Source organism: Pimephales promelas, chromosome 9, assembly GCF_988280905.1.
Source record: "Pimephales promelas chromosome 9, fPimPro1.hap1.1, whole genome shotgun sequence".
NCBI classification, from domain to species: Eukaryota; Metazoa; Chordata; class Actinopteri; order Cypriniformes; family Leuciscidae; genus Pimephales; species Pimephales promelas.
The window spans coordinates 653,949-673,187 of NC_142777.1; the positions used below are offsets into that span (position 1 = coordinate 653,949).

General features: G+C 40.1%; 2 protein-coding genes across 3 annotated transcripts in view; one reads left to right on the forward strand and one right to left on the reverse strand.

Annotated features, from left to right (window-relative positions):
- Positions 1-2,341: 2,341 nt before the first annotated feature.
- On the reverse strand, positions 2,342-9,804 carry LOC120468233 (uncharacterized). 2 transcript variants are annotated; one of them, XR_005620209.2, is made up of 2 exons: positions 2,929-9,804; positions 2,342-2,485 (listed from the first exon to the last, which is right to left on the reverse strand). XR_005620209.2 is itself a non-coding variant. In XM_039656919.2 (2 exons), the coding sequence occupies exon 2, from the start codon at positions 9,006-9,008 to the stop codon at positions 3,126-3,128; it is 5,883 nt and encodes a 1,960-aa protein (XP_039512853.2). In that variant the 5' UTR covers positions 9,009-9,196; positions 9,640-9,804; the 3' UTR covers positions 2,492-3,125. The 2 variants fall into 2 exon arrangements, 1 of the variants encoding a protein (XP_039512853.2); XM_039656919.2 differs by lacking the exon at positions 2,342-2,485 and having other exon boundaries at positions 2,492-9,196; positions 9,640-9,804.
- Positions 9,805-12,779: 2,975 nt separating this feature from the next.
- The window catches only part of mgat4b (alpha-1,3-mannosyl-glycoprotein 4-beta-N-acetylglucosaminyltransferase B), a 115,562-nt gene continuing 109,102 nt past the window's right edge, over positions 12,780-19,239 (forward strand). The window contains exon 1 of the mRNA XM_039653736.2: positions 12,780-13,051. Within this exon, the coding sequence (XP_039509670.1) occupies positions 12,955-13,051 (97 nt within the window). The 5' untranslated portion in view covers positions 12,780-12,954. The remainder of the gene's footprint in view (positions 13,052-19,239) is intronic.

Here is a 19,239-nt window from a genome sequence, read left to right on the forward strand (position 1 = left end):
ATCAAAATATATATCTCGAGGGCTTGGAGCCAGAAGGGCGTATATATATATTTGTTGATTTGTATATAGCCTACGTGCATATTTCTTTTGTTTTTTTACTTTCAATGTACTGTGGTGAAAGAGTTGGTCAAACGCCACTTAAATGAGTGTCCACAATAAGATTTTAAAATGTGTCAACTTTTCCCATAGGAACCAGACCCGCGCTTAGGACAGCACATGCGCAGTGGCTCGTATAACCTGAAAAGCAAGGGAAATGCGTGTATATACGTAATGAGCAATACATAATCTTCCTATTCCTAAACTTTCTGACAGTGTAATCTCTTTATGGGTTATGTGGTGTAATTTTATATTAAAAATATATAAAATATGACTGTATTAAAGTAAAAATGATTGACAAACAGGTATTTAGAATGGAATTATATAACAAGTACTGTGGGCTATATACACGCATAAGTTCCGCATTTGTCACAAGAATGCTCGTCCTTTTCCGGTTGTGAAGATTAAAGCTGAGGATAACCGAGGAAAACGGGATTATGGCAAAGTCTTCAAAATTTACTGTCCTCCTGTCTTTGAAACGAAACGGAGAGGAAACATCCCGATATATATATATATATATATATATATCGAGGGCTTGGAGCCAGAAGGGCGTAAGTGGCTTTTAACCAACTTTACAGGAGAGACGAAACAAAATTTTTACCACGCTTCAATCACCTGTATTATTAACCTGAAACCACAGACATTGCAACCACAGGCATACTTACATGAAATGAGTATTTAAGTAAAAAATGTATTGGCATATTAACACAATGAACATGTTTTAAAACATTTTCAAAAAAAAAAAAAGTCAAATACGTTAGATATGCCTTTTTGTTGTTTTATTCAATACAGTTTGATCTCAGATAGGTATTTTGGCACCATTGGATAGAGACCTTTATTTTGATATAAAGAACTCAAATTCGCCCAAAATGCCACTTACGCCCTTCTGGCTCCAAGCCCTCGATATATATATATATATATATATATATATATATATATATATATATATATATATATATATATATATATATATAGGCTATTTGTTGATTTGTATATAGCCTACGTGCATATTTCTTTTGTTTTTTTACTTTCAATGTACTGTGGTGAAAGAGTTGGTCAAACGCCACTTAAATGAGTGTCCGCAATAAGATTTTAAAATGTGTCAACTTTTCCCATAGGAACCAGACCCGCGCTTAGGACAGCACATGCGCAGTGGCTCGTATAACCTGAAAAGCAAGGGAAATGCGTGTATACGTAATGAGCAATACATAATCTTCCTATTCCTAAACTTTCTGACAGTGTAATCTCTTTATGGGTTATGTGGTGTAATTTTATATAAAAAATATATAAAATATGACTGTATTAAAGTAAAAATGATTGACAAACAGGTATTTAGAATGGAATTATATAACAAGTACTGTGGGAGTTTTGTTCATTATATTTATTTTCATGTAAAAGCAACAGAACTTAAATTACATCCAGTTGATTTATTAGCAACACGTCTTGCCTGCTTTCACTCATCCCCTCCTTGGTAATTTAAATTGTTACTTTTATTTTCACTGTGAATATAGCCCTTCTGTAAACAGTATTCGTAACTTTAACTCAAAATGAATTGAATGTTTGTGCTTTTGGAAATGTACGGAGGCGTATTGCATTCACTTGAAGAAAAAAAAATCTACTCTGTTTTTCTGAATTAACGAGTTAATTTTTCATGAGAAAAAAAATTGCTCTGTTTTTCTGAATTAATGATTTAATTTTTCATGAGAAAAATTTTTTTTGCTCTGTTTTTCTGAATTAATGAGTTAATTTTTCATGAGAAAAAATTTTTTCCTCTGTTTTTCTGAATTAACGAGTTAATTTTTCATGAGAAAAAAGTTTTTGCTCTGTTTTTCTGAATTAATGAGTTAATGTTTCATGGAATTTTTTTTTGTTCTGTTTTTCTGAATTAACTCGTTAATTCAGAAAAACAGAGCAAAAACTTTTTTTTCATGAAAAATTAACTCATTAATTCAGAAAAAAAGAGCAATTTTTTTTCTCATGAAAAATTAACTTGTTAATTCAGAAAAACAGAGTAGATTTTTTTTTTCTTCAAGTGAATGCAATACGCCTCCGTAGAAATGGACCTCCATTGTCGGCTTATTATTTGTGCTGATCTTGAGCACTCGGCGCCCTCTGCTGGCGACACCATCACTGTTCGGGCTTTTTGCGGGCTGTTTTGAACATGCTGTAAAACAGGGATATTCCCGGTTACAGGACACCAAACACCGGGATTGTCTCGGGAAAAAAAGGGTCTGGTGGTTGTTGGCTTTGGAATTGGTAATTTGACTTTATCTCTTAAGGACTGAAGGATAAGCAACACTCGCCCTGGATGGGCCTATCAGAACCCAGGAACTCAGTCAACCACTGTTATTTCTTTCCATATCTTTACTGGAGTATGTTTGTGTGTGGTCTGTACAAAGAGAAATAACAATAAGTAAATACAGACTTCAGATCCAATTATCTAACAATCCAATACAATAAACAATGATACAATCTGTGCGGAATATAACTTGCAATAAGAGTTAAATACAATAGTGCCACGATTAGCAATATTAGCATCAGAATAGGCCATTTAACTATAATGGCCATCAACTCAACCCTATACTTGCAATTTACTACCAACATATTAAATAAAGAAAACAATCTATTTCAACATAAAATATGACAGCAGTATGATGATCAACGATCGCATAATTCGACGGCAGATATGAATATGATCATGCATGTAACGATCGTTAGAGAGGCACCATAGAACACTCGAATTTAGTTTCAATAGCTTCAACAAACAACACTTATACACAAGATTACAATATGAACTTTCTCCTAAGTGTATAATGACAAGAATTAACTCACTTTATAGGATGCACGCACACATATAACACTCCAACTTGGATCAGCTCGCATTTCTTCCTCACAGGAACACTTTGCGTCATCAATTAAACGGGCAACGAGTCTTAAAGCGGCAATGTCTTAAAGGGGCAACGTCTTAAAGGGGCAACACACGCAAACCAGTTTGTACAGCCGCCCCCAAATTGTGTTCAATTTGACATTCAAGATGGTTGCGTGTTAGTTACCAATGCTGCAGGGGGTGTGTCGGGCTCTTCCATATCTTCTGGGATGGGGGGTAATGCCACCAGTCGAGCCACGGGTCTAGTATAAACCTTCCCTTGAACTTGTACGTCCACTGATCTCACTTGCGAGTCTTGGCTGGGGTGCACTTGAACAACTCTTCCAATAGGCCAATGTGCTCTGGACTGTTGAGGATCCACTATCATGACTATCGTGCCCGTGGTTATATTAGGGTAGGTGCGGTGCCATTTCTGTCTGACCTGCAGGTTCGGAAGGTAATGGCGGATAAAGGAGGACCAGAAGTGGTCAGCAAGCACCTGGGAGTGCCTCCACCGACGACGACTTAAGCCTTCTTCTTTAGGGTATATGACCGCAGGCAGGGAGTTATCTAGCCGCCCCATGAGAAGAAGGTTGGGCGTTACCGGATCAGGATCAGCCACATTAGAAGATACATACCCAAGGGGTTTTGAATTAAGGATGTTCTCCACTTCAACTAACACAGTCCTGAGTACTTCTTCTGAGACAGTTTGTGCTCCAATGGTCGCAGATAGTGCCAATTTAATGGATTTTATCTCCCTCTCCCAAACTCCCCCAAAGTGTGGTGCTGCAGGAGGATTGAAATGGAATGCAATCTTCAATGGTGCAAGTCTTTGCTGAAGCTCAGGTGACATACTCTGAAATGCTTCCCAGAGTTCCCTTTCCCCACCTCGGAAATTTGTTCCTTGGTCTGACAGTAATTCTACTGGGGAGCCTCTACGTGCAATAAACCTCCGAAGTGACATCAGAAAGGAATCAGTGTCCAAACTGTACAGAAGGTCTATGTGTACAGCCCGGGTGGTAAGACATTTGTAGAGGATTCCCCACCTCTTTTCTACTCGTCGACCAATCTTTACAAGAAAGGGACCAAAGCAATCCATCCCAGTTGAATGAAAGGCTGGCTTGTGGAGACGCAAGCGTGCTAAAGGAAGGTCTGCCATTTTGGGAATTGTAGGCTTGGCTCTCAGACGTTGGCATTTTATACAGGCATGTTGTAAGCTGCGGATAGCTGCTCTTCCTCTTAGGACCCAGAATTGTCGTCTTAGTTCTGCAAATACCCGATCAGGGCCTGGATGACAGAGTCTTTCATCATAATCCTGGAGGAGTAACTTCACAGCTGGATGTCTAGATTCTAAGACAATGGGATGTTTAAGGGCAGGATCTAATGTTTCAGCACGTCTTAGCCTACCACCAACCCGTATTAGATTGGTAGACGGGTCATACTCTGCAGCTAGGGTGAGTAAGCGGCTATTATGTTGAAGAGCCTTGCCTGCTTTCAGTCGTTGTAATTCCTCCGGAAAACTCTCATTTTGCACCTTCTGGAGGATGCATGTCTCTGCTGCTTGATACATGCTTGCTGTAGGTTCTCCTGACTGTCCAGCCGCCCCATGTAGCTCCTGTGCAGTAGCCTTTACTAATTCTGCCCATGTCCTGTACTTATTTCCAGTTGGTTCCTCTACAGCTACGACTCCACAGAATGCAGATTTCTTAAGCTCAGATTTGTCAATCTCAGGGCGCTCTGTAGGGTTTGTGGGCCAGCTTTCAGGTGGAAGGAGCAGGAATGGGGGCCCTTGGCTCCATCTGTTAGGCTTGGCAAGTTCTTTCAGAGTCTTTCCCCTTGTGAGGTCATCTGCAGGATTCTGACTTGAATTCACATATCGCCAGGCAGTGAAGTTGGTGAGCTCGTGGATTTCTGCCACTCTTGTCCCAACGAAGACTTTAAAATGGCAGGACTCTGATTGAATCCAGGACAGCACAGTGGTGGAGTCTGTCCAAAGGACTGTGTGGCGAAGTGGCAAAGTTAACTCTTTCTCCAACAGGTTTGCCAACTGAGCACCGATTACAGCAGCACAGAGCTCCAAACGAGGCATTGACAGGACTCTTTTTGGCGCTACCCTAGAACGTGCCAGTATGAATGACAAATGGATCTTACCAAGCTGATCTTCGGTGCGCAGGTAAGTGACTGCTCCATATGAACTCTCTGAGGCATCACTAAACACATGAAGGTCTGTAACAGATCTGGTCTGATCTACTGAAGTTGGTACATATGCCCTTGGGAAACTGATCTTGTGAAGAAACTGAAGTTCACCTTCCCATTCGTTCCAGCTCTGGACTAAAGTCTGGGGAAGTTGGGTGTCATCCCAGCTGTGCTGCTTGCTCCAAAGTTGTTGGACCAGAACTTTAGCCCTGGTAGTAAATGGAAGGATATATCCCAAGGGGTCGTACTGACTTGCTAAAACTTTATAAATAATCCTCATTGTGGGAGCGCCATGGTTTATGGGCCGGTGACGGTAAGTCAGTACATCTACAGGGCAATTCCAGCTAAGACCCAACGTGGACTCCTGGACATCTGTCCTTTCATGAGCTAGCCAGAGTTCCAGACCATCCGATCTGGCTTCACGTGGAAGATGGTGAATGACAGATGGCACATTGCTGGCCCATTGTCTCAACTCGAAGCCTCCTTCAGCTAACAGATCCCTCAACTTGTCAACTAATTGCTTAGCCTCCTCTGGTGATGACAAACTCTGCAAGCAATTGTCAACGTAAAAGCACCGTTCGATTGAGAACCTCACATCTTCGTTAGGTTGGCTATGTTCTCTCACTTGCTGTTGTAAAGCGAACGTAGCACAACAGGGGCTGCATGTTGTGCCAAATGGCAGAACCTGCCATTCAAAGACATCAGGTGGACCTTTTTCCTTTGAGTCACGCCAGACAAACCGAAGAAGTGGTCTATCTTCTGGAAGAAGGCGGACCTGATGAAACATGCCCCGGATGTCTGCACTGATGGCCACTGCATGTTCACGGAATCTGAGCAAGACCCCCAGAAGTGATGAACCCAAGGTGGGGCCAGCGAGGAGTGAATCATTTAAACTGAGACCACTGAACTGAAAGGAGCAATCAAACACCACACGATTTTTCCCATTGTGGCACACCATATGGTGTGGGATGAACCAGGATTCAACATCACTTCCCATTTCTTCTGGAAGGAGCTTTCTGATGGCTCCGGACTGAACCAATTTCTGGATCTCTAAGGAATAAGCTTCAGCTTGTGGCGGGTTTTTGGCAAGTTTCCTCTCAGTACTTCGTAGACGTGGCATGACAGCTTCCATAGTAGCATGAAGATATGGCATGTCACATTTACGCAACAAGGGTGTTGCATAGCGACGTATTCCATCCACCTCTACACGAACTGTCTTGCTTTCCAGTAACTCAATGGCCCTTTGGTCCTGTTTGGATCTTGTGTACTCTCTTTCCTTCTGAAATGGCAAAACATCAACTTGCCACAGCTTTTCAACATTCTTGAACAGTTCTGTAGTGCTGAGAGGAATGGATATGTGGAGACACTGTTTTGGCTCAAGTCTCTGCTCCAACAGGCTGGTAGGGCCCTGGAGTGTCCATCCTAATTTGGTTCTTATTGCAGCTGGACCCCCAGGTGGACCAAGTCTTACTGGCTCAATTGGTGAGATTATGTGTGTTTGATCTGCACCAACAAGGACAAGAGGTTTCGCCCTTTCAAAACACTGCAGTGGTAGTCCAACCAAGTGTTTGTATTGCTTCTGCAGCTTTGGAATGGGGTAAGAATGATCAACGAGGTCAAGCTGTGGGGCAGTAAAGGCTCTGGATATGAGATATCGCTTCTTCGGATTGGAGTATGGAGAAATGGAGAATGAGACTGAAGCTCCATCAAGGGTTTGCACATCATGACGGATGGTTCTCAGAGCTAAGCTTTCTTGTGTCCCTCTTAAGCCAAGCTTCTGTGCTGCCTCTGGCAGGAGCATCGTACGCTCAGAACCATCATCAAGGATTGCGAATGTGTCCAGTGTGCAGTTGCCATGGTGTAAGAACACTCTGACAATTTTGAGTAAAACCTTATTACTGCTGACTGGTTTGTTCAGGTACAACATTTGTGTCGCTGAGCTGACTAGGCAAGCCTCTGTTTTGGATACCTTTATGACAGGCCTCTCGTTTACCACATGGAGGATTCGCAGATGCTTTCTCTGACAAAGCGGACATGGTTTCTTTAGACCACAGTGGATAGCCTGATGAGCAAGGCCACAACGCCAGCATCTCCTATTGGCACGTATCCACTCTGAGAGCTGATCTCTGGTGAGGTTTGGAATTTTGGGGCATTGACTGAATGCATGATCAGAGCTCTGACAGTAAGAGCAATATACTGAGGGCCTACTCTTAGCTTTCTCATCAGCCTTATCAGAAGAATATGTAGCATTTGCTACCTCAGCACTGTTCCCAGACCCAGTCAGAACAGTGGCAGTGGTTCGGCGTGACCATGGAGCTACCCGAGACTCTCGTTTGGGTCGGCTTTCTCCTCTTGCTGACTGATCATCATAGCTTTGGCACCAAGATTCATATTTTAGCCAGTCGGCCAGATCCATCAATGAGTATGTCACCCCAGGCCGGTGTAACATGTGGCGGCGAAAATCAGCCCGTCTTTCAGGTGGCAGCTTACTGAGGAGGCGTGCAACATGCGACCCACACTGCAACTCAATGCTACCCGCCTGGCCCAATGTCTTTAGAAGACCAACTAAAGACTGCACTTGAAGGGAGAACTTTTCAAAGGCTGAGGGGTCATTGCGGCTTATATCAGGAGAATCAAGAATAGTAGCAATCCTTTTTAATGCTACCTGGTGGGGCTGACCAAACCGTTCATTGAGGGCCATCATGGTGTCTCTGTAAGGTGTAGGGGAGTGCAAGAAGGAGTCTGCTATTAGACATGCATCGTCCAATTTCAGATGGTCAACCAGGACTTGATATTTGAACATTTCAGTACTGTCAGGTGGCAAGAGGTTGTCTAAGGCCATTTTTAATCGAGCAAACTCACTTGGATCTTTGTTGCGGAAGAATGGAATGGTGGGGCATGGTCCTTTGTAATATTTCTCAGTCAGCTCCATAGATGCCATGGAAGGTGCCATATTATAGGATGCCATTCGGTGATGTTCAGAATTTGGACGTGTGAATGATTCCCATGGGTGGTCATAAACATACTGAGGACTTGTCGTTTGGGGAGGGTATTGACCATACCTCAGATGCTCATCATACTGACTTGGATGGTGAAAATCCATAGACTTCTCCATTGAAGTGAGTCGGGAACTGAAAGTTGGTATTGCCCTTGTACTGCTGTAAAGCCTTTGCTTGTTGTGCTTATTCATAGCTTCGGGCTCTTCATACGTGATTGGTGGAGGAGGCTCTGGCCAGTCTTCATCACTCAAATGCTCGGCATGGTGAAATTTAACTGATGGACGATTAGACTGGGTCTTAGGAGTAGATAAGGGCCTTTGGAGACTACAAGCTCTGTTTAAAAGCTCAATCAACTCATCTTTGGCCGTCTCAAATCGTTCAAGGTCAGCTTTAATGGCCTGCTGTGTTTCATGGAGTCTAGCATTCTCCTCTGAGATCCTTTGCAACTTTATAGAGCTAGCAGTTGACTGATCACTCTGGTATCCATCACCATGTGGAAGGGACTCTGCATTGGATTCAAACTGTAGCTGTCGATTCAGATATTGTGGTAATGACTGGCGAGAAGAGGTAGAAATTCGCTGCTGTAGAGGGTTCGGGAGGTCATGATGCTCAGTCAGCCTCGGAGGGCCAGAAAAGCCGGTAAACTGTGCTCTTTGAGGTTTCGCTGTAGATACTCTAATACGTGATGGAGAGTAATCATCATCATCAGACGACTCCACTGCTGCTTCTCTAATACTCACTGGTAAAGCTGATCTATGAAAACGTGGGAAATCCACCTCATAATCTTGTAAATAGGCTGGACGGCGCTTTGGACGAACCGATGGGTTTACTGGTGTAGAACTGGCTGACATCTCAATCCAGGGAAGTGTCTCCGGCTCGAAGGACCATTTGTTGGCTTTGGAATTGGTAATTTGACTTTATCTCTTAAGGACTGAAGGATAAGCAACACTCGCCCTGGATGGGCCTATCAGAACCCAGGAACTCAGTCAACCACTGTTATTTCTTTCCATATCTTTACTGGAGTATGTTTGTGTGTGGTCTGTACAAAGAGAAATAACAATAAGTAAATACAGACTTCAGATCCAATTATCTAACAATCCAATACAATAAACAATGATACAATCTGTGCGGAATATAACTTGCAATAAGAGTTAAATACAATAGTGCCACGATTAGCAATATTAGCATCAGAATAGGCCATTTAACTATAATGGCCATCAACTCAACCCTATACTTGCAATTTACTACCAACATATTAAATAAAGAAAACAATCTATTTCAACATAAAATATGACAGCAGTATGATGATCAACGATCGCATAATTCGACGGCAGATATGAATATGATCATGCATGTAACGATCGTTAGAGAGGCACCATAGAACACTCGAATTTAGTTTCAATAGCTTCAACAAACAACACTTATACACAAGATTACAATATGAACTTTCTCCTAAGTGTATAATGACAAGAATTAACTCACTTTATAGGATGCACGCACACATATAACACTCCAACTTGGATCAGCTCGCATTTCTTCCTCACAGGAACACTTTGCGTCATCAATTAAACGGGCAACGAGTCTTAAAGCGGCAATGTCTTAAAGGGGCAACGTCTTAAAGGGGCAACACACGCAAACCAGTTTGTACAGTGGTCATCCTGCAGTCCACGATGGAGTGTCACGTGACTAATGATCTTCCACACGAGTGTGCTCGCAAGATGGCGCTGTCTAGGGGCAGGTCACGTTGATTTTGGAGAAAAAGCTTTTTTTTTTTAATTTTTTTTTATTAGACATTAGACAAACATACAAACAATAGGCTAACATAACATCCAAAAAAGACAAGAATCCAAGATTTTCCAAAGTTAGTTTAACATAATTAAACAAGAGACTAAACTAAAATATAAAGAAAAAAGGAAGAAAAAAGTTTTTTTTTAAAAAGAACAAATTAAAATAAAGGGGGCTAAATTTAACTATTTGTAAATGTAATAACTATGAGAAGTTACAAACCAAGTCAGTATTGGAGAAAAAGGAGAAACATATAAATCTCCACTGTTCAATTATTTTCAATTCTTTAGCAAATACAATTGTGTCAGTGCATTTCTTATTATCTATACATTTAAGAGCCTCAATATGCAACATAAAATCAGCCAAAAAACCTTTAAACAAGGCTTAGGCTTAGAAAAAAAATAAAGTAGGCCCAGATAGCACAAGTATCTGCAAGATGTCTGTTGAAGATCACTTCATCTAAAGCATCTGCTGTTTATTAACATCTGATAGACATCTTTAAGATGTCAGTTTAACATATTCTAAATCATTACATCTTAAAGACATCTTCTAAATGTCTATTTGACATCTGACAGGAAACGTCCTAGACGTATTGCAGATGAGCAAACACTCAAAACACAAAATTTGTCTTCCAGATGTAAACACACACATCAAATAGACGTCTCTGTGATGTACGTGTGCTATCGGGGGTTGTTAAGTAAATTCAATTTCCCTTAAACACGTTAACAATTCCAGCTGCAATATTGGTTATTTCATCAGATTATTAGCACATTAACCCTCAGCAGATCCTTTGAGTACAAAACTCAAACCTGGTGTGCTTATCTGAGTTTATAGCAACTCCTGTTAGATGTTCTGGGCATGTTGTGAAGGTTCCTCTCATTACAGTCTGTTTAGAAACTAGCGGTTCTCCAGAGAGTTTCACTTTACAAGCTGACAGATGCCAAGTCAAACTATCCGCAGTTTTAATATGCAAATATGAGGCAAGTGATATTTAGAGACAGCCAGTGAAGATACATCTCTAATGAAAACTACGTGTGTGTGTGTGTGTGTGTGTGTGTGTGTTGGCACAGAGCTCTGCAGAAATAATCTGTCCACTCAAACTTCCACTGTTTGGCAGATCTTCAACAGTAGAAGTGCTGAAAGTGGGCGATCGAGGCCTGCTTTCTCTCCAGAGTCTCAGATGAAACACTGACAGGCTGAAACATCACATATCTGATTAATTATCTACAGTGCAGCAGAACTCGATATTAACTCATCCTATAATTAACCATATCTGTCAATAACTCCCCTCTCTTTAAGAGTAATGATATGAAGAGTTCAGATGCAAAAGCCTCTAAATGCCATTTGAAATTTTCTTCTTTAATGATGATTTTTATCAAGCTTGTATATTTAAGTTCAGTAATTTAACTTAAATGGCAATGATAATTACCTATTAATTGTTATTTAAGTGAAATCACTGAACTTAAATATACAAGTTTGATAAAAATCATCATTAAAGAAGAAAATTTCAAATGGCATTTAGAGGCTTTTGCATCTGAACTCTATATATATTTATGTGGATATATCTGTGCACTATCGACTGAAGCACATAAATCGAGTCCATCCATCTCCATCCATCTGTCCGACACCAGCTATAGGTGGAGTATAACAGTGTTACAGGACATCCATCTTTCTATCTATCTCTCTATACATTCATCCATCTGTCTTAAACAGAATGATTATATATCTCTGTATATTTACTATAAACGAATCCTTTTGACCCGACACTGCATATAGCAGTAAAATATATGTTTTAAAAGTATATCAAGGGTTAAGAAAATAATTGTCCAATCTTAAAATAAATTTGGGTGAATACAAAATGTATTTTATGCAATGAATGAATATTGCAGCGACTGCAAAATGTTATTTGACATAAATTAAATAGAGCAATATAGACTAATATTCTGGTTTAGTGTGAGTTTAGCTCAATCTACAGTATTTGTGCCAGAATGCTGATAACAACAAAAGCCCTGTTTTCTAAAAGCATCGAGCTTACAGTGAGGCACTTCTAATCAAAGCGAATAAGGAGCAATGTTTGAGGAGTTTAAATGCACAAATGTGAAGCTTATAATCTATAAATTCACTTTCATTAATTCTGTTCAAATGTGGGTATAGAGTGAGATGCTGTATCAAGATATATTCAGATATACTTGATATGTGGTGTCAAGTACTTGAGATGTTCAATGCCTATCTTGTAGTGTTAAGCATAGCCTTAACTTAACAACGAAAAGTATTATTAATATTAATAATAAGATGTTTTATAAATATATAAATAAAAATATTTTTCTCACAGTAAAATCACATACAGGCGCATTATTTACATTATGAGACACCTTCACCTTTAAAAAATTATTCAGAGACCTTCAGCATTTCTCACATTATCAGGTTATTCGCTATAGTTTATAAAATGGTGATAAAAATGAGCAGAACTCAGTTCTCAGATCAGTGGATATTTGACTGGTTTTGTCCTTCTGTTGGACTCTCACACATGAATTATGTTGAATATCTGTCAGCACACTTAGATAATACCAGTTTAGCTCAACCAGTGGCCAAGCAATGCTTCATGTTGTTCAGTGTGTGTGTAAAAAGAGCAGAAAACACACTTCAGCAAAACACAATTTTTGGTCCCAATTTGTTTTTATCCATTTTACTGGTAGTCTCTGCATAAATATTTTTTTTGAATCAAAACTGATGTTCAATAAAACAGTCTACACATGAACAAATAAACCGTGCGCGCGTGTTTCCACTTCGACCGCGAGGAGGAGCAGCTGCGCCGCGTGCACGAGCACGAACATACATACATTCTCTCTCTCTTTCTCTCTCTCTCTCTCTTACAAACACACACACACCCTCCTGTAGCCTATAAGCGGCATCTGTCTGTACACACAGTCTCACATTTGCATCCCTCATCCGCTGTCATTAACGCACGCACGCACGGTTCGGTTCGGACATGATCCCGGCGCGGACCCGGAGATGAGGCTCAGAAATGGCACCTTCCTAACAGTCATACTCTTCGGGTTGTGTGGATTGATATCGTTATCCTGGTACACCGCATTCAGCAATTCCAAAGGTAAGAGCCGTGTTTACTGGCTGTCTCGCGCTGCGTTCTGCTCGAACGCGTCATGTTCCGCCGCGTTCTGTCATGCATTCAGATGCGGAGCTGCAGCTGTTCCGCACGACGAGCAGCTTCTGTCTTCACTGCTCCTCAAACTATCACAGGCCTGATGCTGTTTCACCAACACAAAGACTTCTCGATGCCGATAATAGCAGTTCAGTGTCGCCGTGAAGCGTTTTCTGCGGTCGTGCTCTCTCCAAACCAGCAGCGCAAACGCTAATGTGAGCTGTGCTCCAGTCTTCTGTTTGGCGCATGTTTTTGAAATGCATGAGGTCTGAGTGTGTGTGTTACAAACATCAGGATAGGATCATCTGTGTGATTGGGATCCTCTAACTAACAGAAGACAGCTGAAGAAGTCACGGAGAATATGTGGTGTTTGCGATCTATGAGAATGTGTGTGTAGCGATAAAGCTTCCAAAATTGCTCTGTTGGGCTTTTTCTCCTTGCTTACTCTGCAGTGTGTGTGTGTGTGTGTGTGTGTGTGTGTGTGTGTGTGTGGTACGCTTACACATGTGTGCTCGAGTGTTTTAATGCCAGAGTTGATTGGGTCTCAAATCGAATCGGTGAATCGCTTTATCCAGTGTGAACAGCAGAACGGTGTCCAGTGTTTACGTGGCCAGTGTTTGGACCGTGTTCTCACTGGATCACTTGTGTTTTCACTCCAGCGCATTAAAGTGTGTGTGTGTGACTTCATGTGCTCCTGAACGTCTGCTTTTGCTCATCCATAGACATCAAAACTCTTATCCTCCTCATCCTCATCATCCTCATCGTGGCCTAATAGTTAGAGTTTGACTGGTAACCTGAAGGTTGCAGGTTCGATCCTCAATCAGAGCTCAAACCCCCAATCGTGTGTGTGTGTCTTAAATGCTGAGTATGGTTTGCCTACACATGTCACGTTCACTTCCACTCTTCCAGTGTGTTTGAGTCATCTGATCCTGTACTGACAGCGTTGCTCGTCTGGAAACACGAAGCCTGACACATGATGATGTGTTTAGGGAAATGCTCTTATACAGAAGATGGTTTGATTGTAAAGTGGACATTTTGAGCTGGTTTGCGAGTTTGTCCTCTCCTCTTTTCCAGTTTACAAGGATTTGGACTTTTTATTTGCCTTGCTAAAGAACCATGTGCATGTTTTCAGGTATAATAGACGCATAGCTCGTCTGATATTCTCTGGGTGAATCTCACATCAGCGGGCGATGTGTCTGTCGTATTTGCCTCAGTGTTTGAACAAAAAAGTATATATATTTTTACAATATTTTGCATTTAACAATGTTTTGCTCTCTGTGCTTCTGTGTTTGTCCATGGGTCGGGTCAAAAGTCACTCTTTCGCCATTAAATCAACGCATATGGCCGTCTTCTGAAAGCTAGTGGTTATGTTAGTTGATAAAGCTATAGAACAACACTGGTCCAGTTTCAGTTTTTTAACACTACATAAAAGCTGGGATGAAATACAACCAACAGAACATATAAAACTGAATCAAAGAGTTAAACAAACATCTTTAAGATGTTTTCTTTACATGTGAGATAAAGAAAACAGTTACAAACTGAAACAGGAAGAGCTTCTGGACCAGTGTTGTTTACATCTTGTGAAATGGTCTATAAATATGTATATGAAGAGTTCAGATGCAAAAGCCTCTAAGTGCCATTTGAAATTTTCTTCTAAAATGACCATTTTTATGAAGCTTGTATTTAAGTTCAGTAATTTCACTTAAATGGCAATGAAGATTACCCATTAATTGTCATTTAAGTGAAATTTCTGAACTTAAATATACAAGCTTGATAAAAATGGTCATTTTAGAAGAAAATTTCAAATGGCATTTAGAGGCTTTTGCATCTGAACTCTTCATATATTGTTTCTTACTCTGGTTCAGAGGGCCTTTGTTAAACCCCGGAGCCGGATGGATTACTGTTATCATGGATGGTTGCGCTTTTATTGGGCATCAAAATCTCATCCTCCATTCACTGCCGTTATAAAGCTCATCTCCTTTAATAAAACTCTGACTGTGTCTGGCTAAAAGAAGAAAATCACACACACACACACACACACACACACACACACACACACACACACACACACAGGACGGGTCGAGTGTGTAAATCTCAGGATAATTGGGTGAACTAACACTAGTCTACTGCAGTGCACTGCACACACAATTAAACTGTACAATGATTGTTTTTGGGTTTAATAAGTGGTTCGTGGATATCAACAAAACATGAGTATGTCCTTACCGGAAATTACAATAAAATGCTGATCTTAATGGGGAATGACCCAGACATGTTATCATAGAGTTCTCCCTGTTAATGTTTGCCAGGTTGCATATGAATGAAATAGTTTAATAATAGTTTTTCAGAAGGGGTGCGCGTACAGTATTTTGTCAATAGTTGTGTGGTGAAGCGGGAAGAGCTCGACGCGAGCAAGCCTGAACACGACCCGATCACAGAGACATCATTTAGCCGTCGTGAGCGGGCGGATCACTGAAGATGTCCAACTCCGTAACCTCACAACACACACACACACACACACACACACACAACATTAACCCTTATGCTGCATTAGGGACATTTTTGGTCTTTTGCAGTTTAATTTCTTTGACCATTTTGGCTGTTTTAATGCAAATGGTATGAAATTTGGCAAAATTCTGACTTTTTGGATACATGTAAAAAATGTGATCCCATTTTGCAAAATATGTATAACACACACTGTGTAGATCAAATAGTAACACTCAGCACCATAAAGACCAAAAATGGCCCATTGAAACCCATTAAAACGTTGTTTAAATCTGAGGCTGTCAGTAATACATGAAACATGATTTTTGCACAAACATCCTTTCATTTTGAAGCAAAAGCATTATATTTGCATTATATAGTGATGACGTCACTACATATTTATTCCCTATGGGTGGAAATGCACCTTATTTTAGGCAATAGGCAATGTTTAATAGGTGGCCATTTTTGGTCTCTAACGCGCTAAATGGGATTTTTTGCAAAGTGGGACTGTGATAATCCAAATCTAAAGTTTTCTCTTTGCATTTAGTTTATTGAAAATAATTGAATTTTTGTGTTTTTTCCTCTTATACAAATCGATGGTTTCGCAAACAAAACTGGTAATTAAAGGGTTAAAATCCTGAAATTGAATACATTTTTGGTAGTTATGATGAGGACTGATGCTGGTTAAAAGATTTAACTTGGTAAAAGTGGAAAATAATAATAATATATAATATTTTAGGCAATGTTTAATATGTGGCCATTTTTGGTCCTTAATGCACTCAACGGTGTTAAAAATCTAATGCAGCACAAGGGTTAACTAAACGTTCACCACCCCCCACAAAACAGTAATCAATCATTACAACAGGCCTGGTTACTGCACTAGCCCTTCACACTTGTCTGCGTCGTTTCCACCATGTGAGCAAATAAAGTTATGACACAAACTCATATCATTTTTAAATATTGTAAAAGACAAGTAAACTGTTATAAAATAAGAAGAAATAGAGTGCCGAAGTGATGACGTCACTTTGTAGGACGACCCGGAAGCTAGCGGCGCATGGGTTCCCTCGGTCCAAAAGCAATGCGTTTCCCCCATAGACTTTTGGAAAATTGCACAAAATAAGATCTGTGTTCAACTAAGAGTTGTGACCCTTACACGTTTTGTCTAGCAAGATAATCTTTACAAGTTAATCCAAAATTTATACATTTTGAAGCCTATATAAAGATTTTAAAAAAACACAATCAGACACAATAAAGTTTAAAAAAACCACAAGCAGGTTATAACTGTGTGTTCTGTGTCAGAGATCAAAACGTGAATCATATTTAGAGGTTTTGTTCACCACAGACCTTATTTCAGGCGATTTAGCAAAAACCCATTCAAAAATCCCAGACTTTAGAGCGAAGGTATCGTAATGCTAAAATGCTAACTCACTTCCGCGTTTCGGCCTACAGAGTGACATCATAACTTCGGCTCTCTATAATCCAATTACAAGCAATAGATGCATACAAATAAAATAAGGAGAGTCTAACAGTAATTTCCAGGTAGACTGTAAAAATGAATATGCTTTATCTAATTGTGGCAACAGATTTACAAGCAATATTATTAAATTTATAATAATTAATCAAATTATTCCTTAAAAGTTAACCATTTAAAATGAGTCAAGTTTACAGCAGAAAATTTAACAAAAATATCTATCAAATAATTAAGAACTCTTTATTGTATATTGCCAACATTGAAGACAGCTGATGTTAACAAGCAGAATCACTGAAGGAGAAAACCGGCATTTTAAAACACACACCGATCACCATAATGGTGACTCACATTTACTTATATTGCTTGTAATCTGTTGCCACAATATTTTTTGATTAGATAAAGCATATTAATTTTAAAAGTGTAGAGAACATGAATAATCAGATGTAAAATAGCACTGTGTTCTTATACATTATATATGAATGAATCCTTATTAAAGTTATTCAGTCAAGAGCAGTGTGATTATTTATTTATTTTTTAACAACTTTGTAATAAAACAGAAACAGTAGCAGGAATATTAGGCGGCTGTCACTTTAAGAGCCGCACGGATGCAATATACTGATAAACGTGTTTAACTCTTTAGTCTCACTGAAGTAGCTGAGTGTTACTGGGAGACTTGCCAAGACCAGCATTATCTGACAGATTTGTGTGAAGACGTGAGGAGCTCGCTTCAGCATTCACACACACACTCCACACGACTGAGTTGAGTTCGAATCTTACTTTTGATTCTTCATCTACTTTTTGAGCTAAGCATCACACACAAATGATTATTTAAACAGAGATGTGTTCATCTGTCCGTGGACTAGACCCAACAGGGAGAAGTTTGTCTTGATTTCTGAGCGTGTGTAACGTGAAGTTTGGTGTGTGTGCTCAGTTTAATCTCAGGTCTTGGAGACGCGCGTCTGCTGCAGTGGATATCTATAGATCACTATATCCATTTTTAGTACTACGGTTTGTCATTGTCACAGTTTGTACAGCGCGCCCGCAGTGTGTGAGACAAATATTTTTGTGTACGGTATTTTGCTGGCCTTAAAGTCCCAGCTTTTAATGTTGTTTATGTGTGTGTGTATGTGGTGTGTTTAATCCGCTTTAACACACACCGTGTGTGCGTTGATAAGTGGACAGCATTGCTGAGTATTTCCTCCTTAAAACTGCAGTGAACCAAAGACAGTCTCAAAAACACGCTTTGGTGTTTCTAACGTCACAAACCACCTTGTAACCCATAGACATATACACTAGACCTCACCTTGGGGTTCTAAGCATGCGTCAAAACCGCCGCCATCTTGGAACAGGGGTCTTGTCATAGGAAGTAGCTAGGTAACGCTGCTATCTCTGCCTTTACTTCGAATTCATTGATGGTGGCGGACTTTTGTGCAGCGTATGAAGTTCACGGATGAAATCTGAACTAGGAAGAATGTTTTTAAAAAAAAAAAAAAAAAAAAAAAATTTTCTTTCTGGAATCAATGATAAATACATGTCTGACCGTTGGAACAAACCAAAAAAACAAGAAAAATCGCATTCGTGATGATTTATGGTGATTGTATTTGCGTTAGACCTGTGTCTGATGCATTAAAGTGGAGGGGCTCCCCTGTTTCAAGATGGCGGCTCTATTGACGCATTCGTTCTAATGAACTGCCGTATCCAAGGTGAGGTCTAGTGTATATGTCTATGCTTGTAACCAATCAGATCAACGTGTGATCGACAACCAGTGGATCTCTGAGTGGAGGCGGGGCTCATTTACATATTCATAGAACCGCACATTCTAAATGAGGCAAGGGTGTCGAGTTACATTCAAGATATTTAAAAGGAAAAAACTTTTAAATATGTCATTTTGGTGATCAGAGATGAGTTTTAAGGGATAAACTTTTAACTTTAAATCCCACATTTGTTTTTGGAGAAACCAGAACTGTGAGGTTTAGTTTCACATGTCGTTCCTGAAGCAGCAAATCCCTCATCCCACCTGCAGTGTTTCAGTGCGACCCTTTGATTTCCGCGATGTTGAAAATTAAGATTGAATCGTACGTGGAAAAGTCACTGAAGTGCGGATGAATGAACAGAAGGGGCTGTAATGTGATGTAGTGTCTGAATATTAAAGCTGTTGAATCTGAAGTGTGTCTCGGTTTGCTCT

Excerpts from the sequence above, each read along its gene's own strand:
- LOC120468233 (XM_039656919.2), bottom strand. The coding sequence starts at position 9,008 with ATGTCAGCCAGTTCTACACCAGTAAACCCATCGGTTCGTCCAAAGCGC.